This window comes from Eucyclogobius newberryi, unplaced genomic scaffold (genome assembly GCF_026437365.1).
Source record: "Eucyclogobius newberryi isolate DKJ021-1_F unplaced genomic scaffold, fEucNew1.0.hap1 SCAF_7, whole genome shotgun sequence".
Taxonomy (NCBI): domain Eukaryota; kingdom Metazoa; phylum Chordata; class Actinopteri; order Gobiiformes; family Gobiidae; genus Eucyclogobius; species Eucyclogobius newberryi.
In genome coordinates, this window is record NW_027316389.1 from 16499563 (window position 1) to 16517233 (window position 17671).

General features: G+C 43.1%; 1 protein-coding gene across 1 annotated transcript; it reads right to left on the reverse strand.

Annotated features, from left to right (window-relative positions):
• Window positions 1-3547: 3547 nt before the first annotated feature.
• fbxl22 (F-box and leucine-rich repeat protein 22) lies at window positions 3548-15250 on the reverse strand. Its single transcript, XM_072434481.1, has 2 exons — window positions 14755-15250; window positions 3548-4174 (listed from the first exon to the last, which is right to left on the reverse strand). The coding sequence occupies exons 1-2, from the start codon at window positions 15090-15092 to the stop codon at window positions 3826-3828; spliced, it is 687 nt and encodes a 228-aa protein (XP_072290582.1). The 5' UTR covers window positions 15093-15250; the 3' UTR covers window positions 3548-3825.
• Window positions 15251-17671: the final 2421 nt, after the last annotated feature.

Sequence of the window (17671 nt, forward strand, 5' to 3'; positions counted from 1 at the left end):
GAGGGAGACAGTGGAGCTGGAGCCACTCAGAAGGAGAACCAGTTCTTCAGGAGGAGAACCAGTTCTTCAGGAGTTGAACCAGTCCTTCCAGGCAGGCATGAAATGTATTCACAGTGGCTGCTAAAGCAATGAATTAAGCATCAAGACAATTCATAGACAAATGAGGATAAAACATAGCAGAAAATTGGTCGGCTGTATTTGCAGTGATAATGCACCTCTGAGACCTGATGTTTGAGGGCACAGGCTCAGGAGAAAAGTTCAATTCAAATAAGACACATGGACATCCTCCAGACAAAGGATAGCAACACTCAGGCAAAGTCTAATGTGTGAGTGAAACCAGAGACATGCTGCTCAAAATTAAACGTTTCAGACAAATGTTGAAATCCCCAAGAAATTAAAACATATTCCAGCTTGATAATGTAAGATCACTTAAGTCCTTTAAAAAGACAGCAGCAGTATCAGGGGGGCCAGGACCAGGGGGGCTTTAGACTAAAACACAGTAAAATGAACCAACCTCGATCATCTGTGATTCAAAAGAAGGGAAAGTTTGCGAGTTCATGACGCAAGTCCTCCTCCGCGTCGACCTCTAAATAGATCACTCTAAATACAACGTTGAGTAGGTAAATGAGAAGGGAAAACTTATTTAACATCCCGTAATAGTCCATTTAGAGCAGGCCTCCTTTAAGAGCTGCCTTAAAGGACCTGCGTAACTTTCCTGGTGCTAGTCTCTATGAACATGTTCTCGTTTTGAATGTGTTTTTTCCACAATATATTTGAGCAGAAAAATGACACATAAAGAAATAAATAAAGTGTTTGCGGCCATACTGTGTGAAACAAGCATAAAAAATTGATTTGGCCAACCCTCCTCCAGAAAAGTTACGCAGTGCACCTTTAACTGGAGTAGTATTTTGTTTTATCTTATACTCCCCTGCATGCCCCCTTATTATGACGGCCTTCCATTGGCCGTTCAGCCTTCAGCGAGCCTGCATCCTGTCGTTATCGGCTCAAATGTCACTCCAGAGAAAGACATTGTTTGCCCGTGTCCTTAAATACCGCACGATTCTCGACCACTGCGGGTTTCAACTACGGCGTTTATTAAACTGTTAAAGATTGTGGAGACTTTAAATCAGCCAGTGCGTCTTCACTTCACCTCCCTGTGCAGTTTTTTTGACAATAGAAATGACAGATCGCCAGTACAAACTTAAGACTTCATGTGTGCATTTATCAACAGAATACAGATTTCCCTTGTTGGTTTAACTTTAAACGGCGCCTGGTTCTGGTAAACAAATGTAAAACGATAACTCCTCTGTCGCTCTGCTTGGTGAATGACATTTTGTACGTGGTTTAAATAGTTCTTGTACAGTTTTTTAAAGCAGTGTTTGCAGCAGCAGCAGTTTATGGTTCACATAAGGTCTCGGTCTAAACTGAGCCAGTCATTGTGGAGCAGATGTAACCACAGTCTGCCTCCATTTAACATTCCACTGCACTATAAGATCGCACAGATGCATTTGGGAGTGGAAAATCTACAGGAAAAAACTCAAGTCTGCCTTAAAAATTAATGTAGTGTAACGCTGCGCAGAGTAAACGAATCCCACCCACGCACACATATACACACGCATACACACACACATGCACACAACTTTATGTAAGCTCCAGATACAAAGTCCAAGATCATAAACAGGAGTTATACAGTTATATATGTAAATACGTATTCTGGTCCAGATTGAATCGCCAGCACATTCACACATTTGCGGATTAAAACAAAACAAAGTAAACATGAATAAACGTATGATTTAATGTTGTAATCAAAGATACAAAGTGTTTCTGCACATTTGTGGGTAAACTTCACAGTCCTTTCACCAATGTGTCCGATAGTTAAACCTGGACTACATTTAAGGGGCGAGTTTTAGCACATTTCTGACGAATGTTTTCTCGATTTTGCCCATCGCGATACTCGATATACATTATGGTGGCTTGAAGATACACGTTTCGCTGCCGTGTCAGAGTCTGAGAGTCTGACGCCTGACGAGATAAATCAGGAGTGAGTGATGTTCAGCAGCACAGGCCTGATCACAGCTGCCTTCTGTCACAAACGTGCACAGACAGAGAGTGCTCCTGAGGACACCATATGGACCACTGGCACTATTTTAAAGATCAAATGCTCTGCTAAAGGAATCAATTATGAAGAGGCTTTGTGTCAAACCGTACACACTGGTGATACGCAAGCTCCTTCTGGTGTCGTGCGGATTTCTTTCAAGTCCATGTTTCTTGTCCTTAGGGGTTTGTCTTTGTTTGGATCTATTGTATTGTCCTGTTTTAGAGCTGAGATCTCTGGTGGTACTCCGGAAAGCCAATATTTTCTCAAAAGTTACAGAACACATTGTGATTCACCACTACACAGAAATATCCGTTTGTGTCATATTCTTACTCAGAAAGGTTGTTCCATTTAGTGTCATAACCATCCTATATGTTCCAAGAGCCTCAAAATGAATTAAGAATAGTTAAAAAGCATAACATGAAAACAAAGCCACTCCTCAGCTGCAGCAGACCTTCAGTCACGTTGGGACACGTCTCATTACTGCAGCCGCATTTCCTGCACAGGGAAAACACCTGGAAATGTCATCTTTATTGCCAAAAAAATCCCTCAAAACCTGTTACTTTGAATAACGTGCATAATTACTGTGACACCGCTCGCCTCTCCACAGATCAGACCTGTAATTTGCCCTGCTGACGCCACCTGCTTGTCTACGTGGACTAAGTTTAATGCCATACTGTGGAATATTCCAGGGAAAGTAGCAACAGATGGCAATAGTCTCTAGTACTTAGTTTTAATAAGATAAACTTACAAACTGAGTGAGTATGTGATGTTTACCGCAAACATGAGGCGATGTTGCATGATATAATTGAACTGTTTGTGATTGTTGTGAAGTCTCTAACCGTTTCCGCTTGTCCACGAGCCTGGAATACCACACAGTTCACGTTGTTGACCTTCCCTCAGATGCCATTCCAGTCCTTTCAATCCATCGGCTTGTGTGTGGACATTTGGCACATTTTACACATTCCCAAACTGTAACTATCATAAAAAACATTGCAATCTTTCCCTTGAATCGGACATGGCCCATGCCCTTGGTTTCACACATTCCAGTCTCTGTTTAAAGTGCTTATCAGTCTAGATCTTCTCAGCCAATCACAGCTCACTAAAACCTTCAGCCCAGTACTAACAGAAGAAAATAAACCAGTCAATAGGATCAAATGAAAACTTTGCTCTGACACGTGGATGAAGCGTCTGTTCCCCTCTTCTGGACAAAATGGGAAGTGATGTTACAGATTTTCGGTCTAGCGACTTGATGCTAACAGACAGTTGTGTATAGACCTTTCTGAAACCGGATAAATCGAGCAACAATGAAAATGAGACGATAAAACAGACACTAAAGATGTGTTCCAATCAGTAAAACTATAGAATGTGCTGTTTTATCAATAATCACAAGGGCCAAAATATGTATTTTTCCATTTTAAACAATTGTAAACAATGAAGCAGCCATATATATTTCACAGCAGTATCATTTAACACAATATTATTACAGAATTGTTGAAAATAATGATATGCATAGGTCAAACACACAAGCAAGTACAGTGGAATAAAAGTATCAAAGTTTTGTAGTAAATAATAACGTTGGTCCTTCTTTTATGGATTACAATAAAGCCACTTTGGTGAAAGCCTGGAATGGAATTATTCAGAAGAATTTAAATGTGCTCCTTATTATCATCAAAGCCATTCAAGGTTTGGTCAGAATGATTGATGAGCTCTCTGCAGTGGTAAGTGTTTCAGGAGAACATGAGAACCTTCTGCAGAGTTCTCCTGATGCTCTCTCGGTCCTCAGGTTTACTGTCGGGGATCATGCCCGCGCTCCTCTCCGCCCTCAGCCTCAGTTTGGGCCGGCTCTGCCCCACGCCCTGCAGTCCACTCTGGGAGATGTTTCTGCAGAAGTCCACTCTGACTTCCTCCAGACTGGCCCCGTAGGTCACCATGGCCCCCAGAGCGGCGTCTGTGATCCTCACGCAGTTCTCCAGGTAAAAGCGCCGCAGTTTGAGGCAGCTCTGGAGCACAGAGAGGACGTCCTGGTCAGAGATGTGTGCACAGCCCGACAGGCTCAGCTGAAGAAGGTTCGGGCACCTGCAGGAGAGGGAGAGCTGTCAGAGGGATGGAACCAGAGCTGTATCTGGTAGTACATTGTCCTCTAAGGCCACAGTTATTTTATTACTTGGTTTACGGATCCGCCGCACTTAGATTATTGATTGCTACTGTGATAGGTTAGATAAGTATAGTTTTCTTTTATACAGCTGTGTATTTCATTAAGTGATTTCATGCGTTAAAAGACAATTGTTAAAAACTGGTTTACAATAAATGTGAATTCACAGAAGCCTTAACTTAAATAAATGTTATGTGTCATGTTAGAAAAGTATTGTTTTGTTTTCAGGTCATTTCGGTCATATGATCGGTTATCAGCCAGAATGCCTGAATCCTGTGTTCTTGATCCATTGCTTATGTCTTTTACCCGCCACTAGGGGATTTCCGTGCCGTTTCTCCTCATTGCATTAAACCCCTGCAAGAGGGAAACAAGTACAAATCACTCTCGTGATTATTTCTCCTGTTTTCAGGTAAATGTTACAGATTGTCATTTTCTTGTCACCTGTAAATAAGACGTTTTGATTGAAATAAGTTATTTTGAGTAAGTTAAGTTAAGTTTTTATATGTGTACTTTGAAAGTTGAGACACCACGTTTTCTGTGCCCATGAACCTGCGCTCCGCCATTTTGGGCCAGTACAGATAATGTGGTGGAAGATTATTTTGCTATTTTCTGTATATTATGTGAAATTATTTGGTAAATGTTGTTGTTCCAAGGTCGGACATTTGAAATGTTGTACACGTGTGTTAACTTTGATTGCATTAAACCCCTGCAAGAGGGAAACAAGTACAAATCACTCTCGTGATTATTTCTCCTGTTTTCAGGGGTGCAACATTTGGAGGCACCGCTGGGATAGCTGTTTAGATGTCTGGTGTACACAGTCTGTGCACCGCAGTTTAAATCAGCTAAATCCCCCCACACAATTCAGGCAGACGTAGCGAGGAGGAGTGTGTGGTAAAGGAGAGCTGGCAGCAGTGTTCCAGTCTACGCATCCTGAGGCCAACCAGAGATCATCAGGAGCTGCAAAGACCATACACCTCAGCGTCACCTATACCTGCAAAAGTTCCTCCTGTCTACTGCCACAATGTCGACGCTGGAACAACTACAAGATCAAATTGTGCGTGAAGTGCACACCTTGCTCAAAGACCAATTAGTGACCATCTGTGAGTACTTGGGTATAGCAGACAAAATAAAGGCCAGCACAAGAACACGCCTGTCTCTGCTAACACATATCCAGATTCACATTGGAAGAGATGAAATGGAAGAACTTGAGGATCAAGGAATGTCAGAACTACTGTTGTTTAATGACAAGATTGTTGAAATAATAAAAGTTGGAAAAGAAGACCAAGATACAAATGAAAGAGGTGATTCAGAGCACACAGACGAACCAACTGCTACCTCACTGGTAACAGAGACAGTTAAGGTAGTCAACAACACAGTGGCTCAACCCCAGTTTCAACCAAGTAGCCACCCTGTGAGTAGTGTACCTGATCACAAGCAACAAAGTCCCTACTGGCAAAAGGACTTCAAAATATCAGGCCAGATAGGCGAGCCGGGCCAAAAGGATAAACTGACATTTTCCAGTCTTGCTCACCAGATTGAAAACGGACTGAGCAGAGGCTACTCAGAGCTGGACATTGTAGATTCTGTCATTAGAGCAATTCTTCCAGGCCTACAACTACGCAGCTACCTGGAGGGAAAGACCCAGCTTACCTTGCCCACTCTACGTCGCATTCTACGCTCGCATTTCCAAGAGAAGAGTGCCACTGAACTCTATAAACAACTTGCTTCAGAGGTACAGAACCCTAAAGAGACCGCACAAACTTTCCTTATGAGAGTCCTAGATTTGAAACAGAAAGTATTGTTTGCTTCACAAGAGTCAGAATCAGGGCTTAAATATGACCCAGCTCTTGTCCAGCGTATGTGTTTACACACAATACTTACAGGCTTTCAGAGTGACAGTGTCAGAATAGACATGCAACCACTATTGTTAGACCCTGAGACCCCAGATGAGCTCTTGTTAGAGAGGTTAAATATGGCTTGTGCTAATGAAACCGAGAGAAAAAACAAGAAAAGGTGTTTAGCCTCACAGTCGGCAACAAGTGTGAGTGCAGTTGAGTTACATGACACAGTGCCCGCCAAGAATCCAGTGAAAGAGGTCAAGCCTAAATTTCCTTCTGAACTGTTTACTGAACTAGCAGAGCTTAAGACGGGTGTAGCCTCCCTTAAAGGTCTCAGTGCAGAGATAGCGCAAATTAAAGAGACATTACAGCAGCCAGTGACTAGTCTTCAGTCATATGCCCCTCCACATGCTATGCAGTATGATAGAGACCCACAGATGCAGTTTTATAGCTATCAGGGCCCCCGCCAAAGACCACCACCCCCTAAGTATCCAGCGCAGCACTACCAAAGTCGTCCAGCTCGTCGTGAGAGGAGGTGCCACGCCTGCCAGCAAACCGGGGCCAGCGAGCGCTGCACACACTGCTACTTCTGTGGGAGTGGAGAACACTTTCAAGTTGGATGCAGAAACAGAGGTACAAGACAACAACAAGAGAGGCATTTAAACAGGCAATGGTTACCACCGAGGGACGAGTGTTAACCATCGCCCACCACAAGTCCCAACAGTGTACCAACTGTAAACAAGAACATCCAAATAATACCCTGCGGCAGTGTTCAACATGTAAAAAGACACTTTATTGTTCAAGAACATGCCAGAAGCAACACTGGAACGAACACAAGAGACAATGCATTGAGTTAAAGACAAACAATGGAAATAAAACTGTCCATATTCCACTGCCACCAGCCCAGGTAAACACCACGCACAAAGTCACATCTCTGGTGGGCAGACAATGCCTGGTCGAGTGTCTCCTGGATGGCCACAGACTCCAGGCTCTGTGGGATTCAGGCTCGCAAGTGTCAATCATCGACGAGAAATGGAAAGAGGACTATTTGCCACACATAAAGTTGAGAGATGTTGCAGAGCTCATGGACTCAACTCAACTGAGTTTGAATGCAGCCAATGGAACCAACATGCCGTACCTCGGGTGGATCGAGACGACTTTTCAACTCATTTCCGGAGCTGAACCACCTGAGAGAATAATTATCCCCATGCTGGTGATGAAAGGTTTTTACTTGTCACACCCCATTATAGGTTACAATGTCATTGAATACCTCCTGATTAAGACTGAAAAGGCAAAAGTATACAGTACAGTGAAAAAAGCATTCCCCGGCCTCAGAAGGAACAAGGTGAAAGCTTTCATTCAGGCTGTCAGCGCAGATACCGTAGATGAGTTTACAGTTAAAACTAAGAGAGACCGTATTACTGTACCAAAACGAAGTCACATTCCTGTTGAGTGCCGCATAGCTGCGCAGCCATTTAAAGAAGACATGACTATGCTGTTTGAGCCAGATTTAAATCCGCAGTGGCCAGACGATTTAGAGTTCTTTGACACTTTGGTTAAAGTTAAAAAGGGTAACCTACCTGTCATAAGTGTTGATGTCTCTAATCCCACTGATCATGATATTGTCCTGTTAGGCCGTACAGTAGTGGGCACAGTGCAGACTATTACTTCCATCTTACCTGCTCAGGTGTTTGAAAAAACTACTGTAGCTTCAGTTATTCCCACAGGTACACAGTCACCCTGTAGCACTAGTGAAAGTTGGCACCCACCTGTAGATCTCAGCCATCTCAGTGAAGAACAGAGAGTAATCGTGCAGCAAATGCTTAGAGATGAGTGTGAGTCTTTCTCTAAAACGGACAATGACATAGGCTGTATCGAAAACTTGAAAATGACTATTTCACTCAAAGACAATGAGCCTGTTAAACGCACATATATGTCAGTGCCACGCCCACTCTATCAAGAGATGAAAAGTTACTTACATGATCTAATAGCACATGGCTGGGTCAAAAAGTCAAACTCATCATACTCCTCACCAGTTGTGTGTGTTAGAAAAAAGGATGGAACTTTAAGACTGTGCATAGATTACAGGGACTTGAATAGGAAAACTCATCCTGACCGCCAGCCAATCCCTCGTGTTCAGGACATTATGGACAGTTTAGGTGGAAACTCTTGGTTTTCACTTTTGGATCAAGGAAAAGCGTACCACCAGGGGTTCATGTCAGAGGAAAGCCGGCCACTCACTGCCTTTGTGACCCCCTGGGGACTCTATGAGTGGATACGCATCCCTTTTGGACTGATGAATGCTCCTGCAGCATTTCAACGCTGTATGGAAGAGTGCTTGGAGGGACTTCGTGACAACATATGCATTCCATACCTGGATGACACATTAGTCTACAGCAAAACCTTCAACGATCATGTGGAGGATGTGAGAAAGGTGCTCCAGCGGCTAAGAAACGTTGGTATCAAACTTAAGCCAAGTAAGTGTGACATCTTTAAAGCTGAAGTACGCTATTTAGGCAGAATAGTGTCAGCAGAGGGCAGTAGAGTTGATCCCGCAGATTTTGAAGCAGTAAGAGCACTCAAAGACACTAACCCACAAAACGTTGGTCAGCTCAGAAAAATGTTAGGCCTTCTGTCATACTATAGACATAAAAGACTTTTCCAGAAAAGCAAGCTGTCTGTATGAACTGTTGAAAGCCGAAAAAGATACAGACAACTTAAAAGTGACAAAGAGAAAACAAAAGAAATCCAGTCCAGTTGTGCCCTCAACAAAACAAATATTGTGGACTGATCAACACCAAAGTGCACTTGAGGAACTAATAGACTGTTTGCTCAACCCACCAGTGCTCGGCTTCCCGGAGTTCACTCAGCCGTTCATCGTACACACTGACGCCTCACACAAGGGACTAGGTGCAGTGTTGTACCAAAGACAAAATGGTAAGCTACGAGTTATTGCTTATGGCTCCCGCACATTAACAGCAGCTGAAAAGAACTACCATTTTCATGCAGGCAAGCTAGAGTTTTTGGCTTTGAAGTGGGCTATCACTGACAAATTTAGAGACTATTTATACTATGCCCCAACATTCACTGTGTTTAGTGACAACAACCCGCTAACATACATTTTGTCCACTGCTAAACTTAACGCAACAACTTCTAGATGGGTTGCTGAGCTTGCTGACTTTCACTTCACTATTAAGTACAAACCTGGAAAGGAAAATGGTGATGCTGATGCTTTATCCAGAATGCCTCTAGATGTAGAGACATTAATGAGAGACTGTTCTGTAGAACTTGCACCTAACTCTATTTCAGCTGCTATTCAAGCCATTGAGGTGCAAAACGACACTCCTGCCACATGGACATTATCAGTAACAGCCATGTCGGTCACAGCACAAGGTGAGCCAGCTGAAGCGTCATTCACGCCCATACCGAAAGAACAGTTAAGCCAAGCACAAAAGACTGATCCTGTTATAGGCCCTGTATTACAGTGTAAACAGTCAGATTCAAAGCCACTGACCAAAGAGCTAAAAACATTCAGTCCGAAAACCAAATGTCTGTTCAGAGAATGGGACAAGCTAGCACTAGACCGTGATGGTATCTTATACAGAACCACATTTGCCCGCAAACAATTAGTCCTGCCAGAACAGTTCATAAAGACAGTGTTTGAAGAACTGCACAACAACCTGGGTCATCAAGGAGTTGACCGCACAGTTTCCCTAGTACGTGATCGCTTCTTTTGGCCATACATGCAGTCAGACATTGAGCATTATGTGACCAAAGTTTGTTCCTGTGTCAAATAGAAAAAGCCCAATCGTGACACAAGAGCACCTTTATGCAATATTGTAACCACACAGCCGTTTGAACTTGTGTGTATAGACTTTTTACATCTTGACAAATGCAAAGGCGGTTATGAATATATTTTAGTGATAGTTGACCACTTCACACGCTTTGCACAAGCCTATGCCACAACGTCAAAGTCAGGGAAAACTGCAGCAAACCTTGTATTCAATGACTATGCCCTGAAATTTGGTTTTCCTTCTCGCATTCACCATGACCAAGGCGGTGAATTTGAAAATCAGCTATTCACGCAGCTCAAGAATCTAAGTGGCATGGCAGGCTCTAGAACAACGCCCTATCACCCAATGGGGAATGGCCAAGTTGAGCGAATGAACAGGACATTGTTACAAATGCTTAAGACGCTAACTGAAACACAAAAATCAAACTGGAAGGAATCTATCAACAAGTTGATGTACTCGTATAACTGTACACGCTGTGAAGTAACTGGTTATTCCCCCTTTTATCTACTGTTTGGACGGTCACCCAGATTACCAGTAGATATGCTCTTTGGACTATATTCAGATTCAAGTTTTCATGACCACAGAGACTATGTTGAAAAATGGAGAAAAGGCATGGAAGAAGCCTATGCCATAGCAAATGAGAATGCAAAGAAAGCTGCTGATAAAAGCAAAAGACATTATGACACCAAAGTGAAGAGTTCTGTGTTACAGCCTGGCGAGAGAGTTTTGGTCAAAAACCTGACACCAAGGGGAGGCCCAGGGAAACTAAGAGACTATTGGGAAGACACTATTCACACAGTAGTCAGACAAATGGGTCCAGATCTCCCAATCTATGAAGTAAGACCAGAGAGAGGCAAAGGACGCTCTAGAGTGCTACACAGAAATTTACTCATGTCATGTGACCACTTACCTTTTGAATGTGACCCTGATAAAGACAATGCAGCAAAACACAAAAACAGAAGCAAACCTGCTCGAGACAACCCTGTGTCAGACGATGAGGAGAGTGGTGATGAGTACAGCTTTTACTATGCACCACCTCAGCATCCTGTGTTCCAGCCATCAGACTCTCCTGTTGAACCGTTAAGAGAACCTCCGGCAGTGAGACATCAGCTTCCAGAACCAGCACCTGCTGCATCACCAGAGCCCCCTGGTGGAGACCAATCCGACGTTCCTGACCCTGTTGCTGTGGAGACAACCCATGAGGAGACGGATTCTGCGGATGGTGACCCACCGGCCCCTCCATCGCCTGCTGCACCTGAGGGACCAGAGGAGCCATCGCCCCAGCGACCTCAACGAGAGAGACACCCGCCGAGACGGATGACCTACAACCACCTGGGCACTCCATCCTGCTTCAGTGTCCAGCCTGCCCCATCACTGCATCCTGTGTATCCAGGTTTGGTGCCATGGTTTCCAGCTCTACAGCCATACTACGCCCAGCCCTTTGGTATGTATGGATTACAACAAACTTGAGTTGACATTTTTGCCATGGATGACCTGGTACGAAAGACTGTCGTCAAATCTACGTTTGCTACTTTTGGATTATGAATGCAGAAAATGGACTGTTTATGGACTATAGTCTTCAGTTCTAACCTGCGGATGGTTTACTCTTCTGTTGACGGACTAATGAGTAAACATGGACTCTGAAGAAACATTTTTTTTGGTATAATGTCGAGACGACATTTTTCAAGTGGGAGAGAGTGTGATAGGTTAGATAAGTATAGTTTTCTTTTATACAGCTGTGTATTTCATTAAGTGATTTCATGCGTTAAAAGACAATGGTTAAAAACTGGTTTACAATAAATGTGAATTCACAGAAGCCTTAACTTAAATAAATGTTATGTGTCATGTTAGAAAAGTATTGTTTTGTTTTCAGGTCATTTCGGTCATATGATCGGTTATCAGCCAGAATGCCTGAATCCTGTGTTCTTGATCCATTGCTTATGTCTTTTACCCGCCACTAGGGGATTTCCGTGCCGTTTCTCCTCATTGCATTAAACCCCTGCAAGAGGGAAACAAGTACAAATCACTCTCGTGATTATTTCTCCTGTTTTCAGGTAAATGTTACAGATTGTCATTTTCTTGTCACCTGTAAATAAGACGTTTTGATTGAAATAAGTTATTTTGAGTAAGTTAAGTTTTTGTACTGTGTGTACTTTGAAAGTTGAGACACCACGTTTTCTGTGCCCATGAACCTGCGCTCCGCCATTTTGGGCCAGTACAGATAATGTGGTGGAAGATTATTTTGCTATTTTCTGTATATTATGTGAAATTATTTGGTAAATGTTGTTGTTCCAAGGTCGGACATTTGAAATGTTGTACACGTGTGTTAACTTTGATTGCATTAAACCCCTGCAAGAGGGAAACAAGTACAAATCACTCTCGTGATTATTTCTCCTGTTTTCAGGGGTGCAACACTACAATATAAATAAAATAAATAAAGTACCGCCGTCAACGCAATATAGCATTAAATGAAATATAAATAGCGGTATTAAGTCAAAAGATAAGAGCGCGTGAAGCAATTTTTCGTCCAAATCCTGCGTGAGTCTGTGACGGAGCGGGGCTGTCCCTGCGCGCGGCCCAGGGAGAGCATGAGAAGTTTCCGTGTCTGTGACGCGCAGCGCAAACTCCTTTATATTGCAAATATACATTTCAAACCCGTTTAGCACATTTTCTCCAGCCCGTTTTGACGTGATTAAGGGCGCACACTTAGAAGCGTGAGTAAATGTAAAGCAGGCAAAATCTACTGTTACACTCACCTGAGCGCCGCTAGTCATACTTTGACACACATGGCGTGACCTAAACTAACATGTTGGTGAAGCCTGTTGGAACACAGTCTAATGGGCTCTGCAGGAACCAGCACCTGCTCCACGTTCCTCGGGGACTGAATAAAACATTTACCCAGACTGCTTTGAGGTTAACAACAAAGTTTTTAAAAATCTAACTCACTGTGAAAACTAGTCGATTTGTTTCTAATATAAAGACAATAAAGATGTCAGTGCGGATGTGTGGGTGGCACCAGTGAAGATAATAAGAACATCAGAATTTCCCTTTTAACAATACTTTTCTGTTGCACCTTCTACAGTTTATGCAAATACATTATTATTAGTTCATTGCGTTCAACTTATGTATGGAGAATTTGGCCTTCATTGTGCATTTACGAGATACATACAAGGAAACTTTTAAAATGTATTTTCTCCAACTTCTGTTTTGTCTCTTGAGTCTATGTTCCTAAATGATCTCCAAAGACACACTGTTTTATGTCCTCAAATGCCCTGACCTGGAGTTCTTGTATTTTACGCAGCGCATTATGTTAACGTTAATTTGGTCCTAGTTCAGTGATACCACGTCCTTAGGGAAATCAAGATCAGATTACTGCTTACTTAATGATTAATGCAGTGTGCTCATCTTGCCCGACGCTTCAGTATATCGTGTGTTACAAGTGAACCAGAACATGGCCTTCTCTGTTGGCAGCAGTAGCTCAGTAGGTACAGCACTCCTCCCACATGAACCAAGCTCACTCGTTTCCTTAGGCCAGACCCTCACTGTGGTGTGAGTGGTCAGTGGTGGTTTGAAGGGTCGATGGCATAATTGGCAGTTTACAATTGGGAGTAAATTAATAATGACCTTAATGTAGCACTTTGAGAGGCTTTGAGAAGGCTTTATTATTGTCGGTGGATTCATTGTTAAAGGTGGAATGGACGATATTTTGGCGCCAAATCTGAGTCTCATTTTCTCGATTAGTCCTGCCACGTATCAATCCTAGAACGCACCTACCGCTCACCTGCAGCCTCGTTCTGGCTCGTCCCCAGGAGAGCAGCAGTTTCCCTGTGTCTAAGCGCATGGATCTATCATAATATAGTTCTCTCAGTGTACGGGACAAAATTAAGAAAGTTCGAGCTGGCTCAGAAGAGACGGAAATCTAAAGAGACAAGAGATGGATGCGATCCGTCGCGCTAATAAACAAACGCACGTCTAGGCGCAAGGCTTTTCTCTGCTTCCGCACGGGGGGAGTGGAAGTGAGTTCTCAAATCGGTGAAAAATTGTCCATTACGCCATAACACTAACACAAACAGACAGAGCAGAGCGGGTGACAAATTCTCAGGCTCCACCAGGACCAAGCAGACATTTGTGGGAATCTATCCAGATATCACTTTTCAATTTGATCTTGATTTAGAGGCAGTTCAATTCAAAAACATTTTATCTGTTCACGTTCAGCTGCAGAGCTGTCTCATTACAACAGTACAATTGTTAGTTCTTATATTTTACATATACTCAGAGATTATGTATCCTAAAACGTAAAAAGTATTCACTCATCTGATTTGATTTAGGATTTTTTTTTTTTACTAAACAATAATTGTATTGGAAAGAGTATTATTTTTTACCACATCTGGACCTCACATCAATCACATGAAAATAAGAAAATACTTTAAGTGAAGTGAGATAAGTAGCTCTTAAGTATTTGAAATACCCTTGTAGTAAAAAAACCCAGTAAGGCTGTGTGAAGTAGAAATGCACTTCTCAATGTTTGTTTTAAAGTCAGCTTGAGTTATAAGTGGCAGGTTAGTTCCCTTGTGGAGCCAACAGAAAGGTCAACATCCTCAGCAGGGGTCACTGAACTTCAAACACCCACATAACTGCATTAGTGAAGCTGCATTACCCCTATTGGAACTCACTGGTGTCTGTTACTTTGGTGAAAGCACTTCATCAGAACAACACGACCCTGTCAGCTCAGTGAGGTCTGGAGAAATTAGGGTGCCAATAAGTCATTTGTATTTGCCACACTTCACTATAGTGGATAATTTGCACACATTACAAGCATCAGCTCTGTGTCCCTTAAATGAGACTGCGGGACCATAAAAGAGCAGAACTCACGTGCGACACACTTGCTTTAGGAAGTCGCTGACCAGGCTCTCGTGCTTGCTGCAGATGTCCTTCTGGAAGGAGGTCTTGAGCCAGTCCTCGATGTTGCAGACCTGCTGCACTCTGCTGGAGTACCAGCTGATGCTCAGGTATCGCAGCGACGAGCCCAGGATAAAGTTGTCCTGTCGGAGTTGACTCGGGGAGCTAAACTGAAGTTGAGTCCATAGACACGGGTCCAGAAAGACCTCTTTGAGGCACACACAGGTCTGGGACAAGCGGCTACGACTGTCCTTGTCCAGGAAGGAGAAGAGGTGCAGCAGGCACTGGTGGTTGAGCTGGGTGAGATGCATGCTAAGTGTGTGCGACAGCTACAATGAGCCTTGTATTGTGTGGCCTGGATACATGATGCCTCCTCAGGCACATGCTGCAGGCCTGCACATATAAGGCCGCACTCCAACGCTATTTTGGGAAGACAACTGTTGGTGTGGTCAAAGATGGAAGTGTCTGAACCCTCCACCCTTTTCATCTGTGGCTCAACAGACCATGGCAGCCTGCGACAGGTCTTCTCTGTCCCACACCTCCCAGGTCCTCTTCCACTGGTCAAAGTTGTCTTTATGGGCTGGAAAACATATCTCAGCTTATTGCAATATACTTTTAACTTTCTCTTCCAAGAATATTATTTTAAAGTAGCCTTTAACAGTACCTTACTCATTTTTAGTTACTCTTCCCATTTTCTGATTTTTTTCTAATTATTGGGGTCTATTCTTTATACCAGTCCGTCCGTAAAACATTAAAACAGATTTTAATAGTTAGCAAAAAAATCTGTACTCTCAAGCGCACACACAACACAATTCTTACTTGAGTACAAAAACAACTACTACTCTCTTTCTGGATCTCGTCATATTAACACATGTGTACAACAAGTATTCATGTCTGAGAGCTCTTATCTACAATAGTCAGATCACAGCTTTAAAAAGAGTGTTTCCTTCAAGCACCTACAGCCTGAGAGGGTTGTTGATAAGAAAAAACGTTCAGCGATTTATTCAGCAACAGCAGGGCCAAAACCCATTCACAAAACCCCATGCAATGAACCCACGGACATCTCCTCTTGTTCCAGGCCTGTTACAAAACAAACTGACCATGAGCATTACAGTAGCAACCGGGGCGACCCACATGTGAGCCAGAGTCACGAGCATCAACTGCGGAGTGTTTTAGAAAAAGGAACACACTGAACTATGAGTCAGTCTGCTGCGGCGAGGAAGGAAAGTAGAGCGAGCGGCCTCATCGTTCAGCTCATTGGGCGTGAGATTCACACTATCATCTACCACCTCGAAAAACACGGAACACGCCACAGCAGAGAGGATTATTGCAGTGCATTATGGTGTCACGGTGCCCTGGAGCAGTCACACACGGCTGCACTAGAATATCCTGTAGGACTGACACACAACGGTCACATTCGCCACTTAAACCTTCGAATATAAAGTGAGAGAAGCCTCATGGTGACAGTATGAAACGATTAGAGCGACCCCGATATCAATTAAGTTATCTGAGGTTACTCTTAGATTACACTTAGTTTCCCCAAATACCTTTTGTTTTACTTTGTACTTTTTAATTAGGAATGCATCGCTTTTCACAATGTTAATACTTTGGCTTTTTCTGCTGATGCTACTGCGACTTCATATTTCTGATTACAAAAAAATCATTATTGGAAAGAGAATCAAAAGTTTATCGATATATGTATTCAATATTTCAATGTCAAATCCATATGCACATTGATCAATACAAAAACATAAAGCATACAAAACAGACACCCTTATCAACACTAGATACTCACTTTTAAAATACATATATAAGACAAATCTTAAACATTTGCTGATGTTTTAGAGGTGATTCGAACCACTTAATTGTACTTTAAGACCAGCTTGTAGTACGTGACAGTATATTGCAAACAGAAATCGTTTCATATCATCATCGTGGTCCTTTCCCCTCAGCATTAAACTCAAGTATCATCGTCCTGACAACACGAGCGCAGCACACACAATGTAACGGGAGCAGCACGACTGTGGCACAAAGTGGAGCAGACAGAGGCTCTTGTGTCACTGGTGGAGAGAGGGGCCTCACAGGTGGTGTCAGGCCCAGGGGGAGCAGCTGCCGGTGGGCATACAGGAGTGTCTGTGGCGGCCTCAGTGGGGCTGACCAGCTGGCACGTGTTGGGGAGGGCAGTGCTTACGTTTCTGTGGGAGGGGGAGAGGAATGAGGGGGGGAGGCCAACGACACGCGGGCCGCCTCGTTACAAAGCAGGTCCGAGGCTTTTGTGTGGCTGCCAAGTGACTGGTGGTTACATGTGCTCCAATGTCGTGGTTACATGTGCTCCAATGTCGTGGTTACATATGCTCCAATGTCGTGGTTACATATGCTCCAATGTCGTGGTTACATATGCTCCAATGTCGTGGTTACATATGCTCCAATGTCATGTCGTGGTTACATAGCTCAAATGTCATATGTCGTGGTTACATATGCTCAAATGTCATATGTTGTGGTTACATATGCTCCAATGTCATGTCGTGGTTACATAGCTCAAATGTCATATGTCGTGGTTACATATGCTCAAATGTCATATGTCGTGGTTACATATGCTCAAATGTCATATGTCGTGGTTACATATGCTCAAATGTTATGTCGTGGTTACATGTGCTCGAATGTCGTGGTTACATGCTCAAATTACATATGCTCAAATGTCATATGTTGTGGTTACATATGCTCAAATGTCATATGTCGTGGTTACATATGCTCAAATGTCATGGTTACATATGCTCAAATGTCATATGTTGTGGTTACATATGCTCCAATGTCATATGTCGTGGTTACATAGCTCAAATGTCATATGTCGTGGTTACATATGCTCAAATGTCATATGTCGTGGTTACAT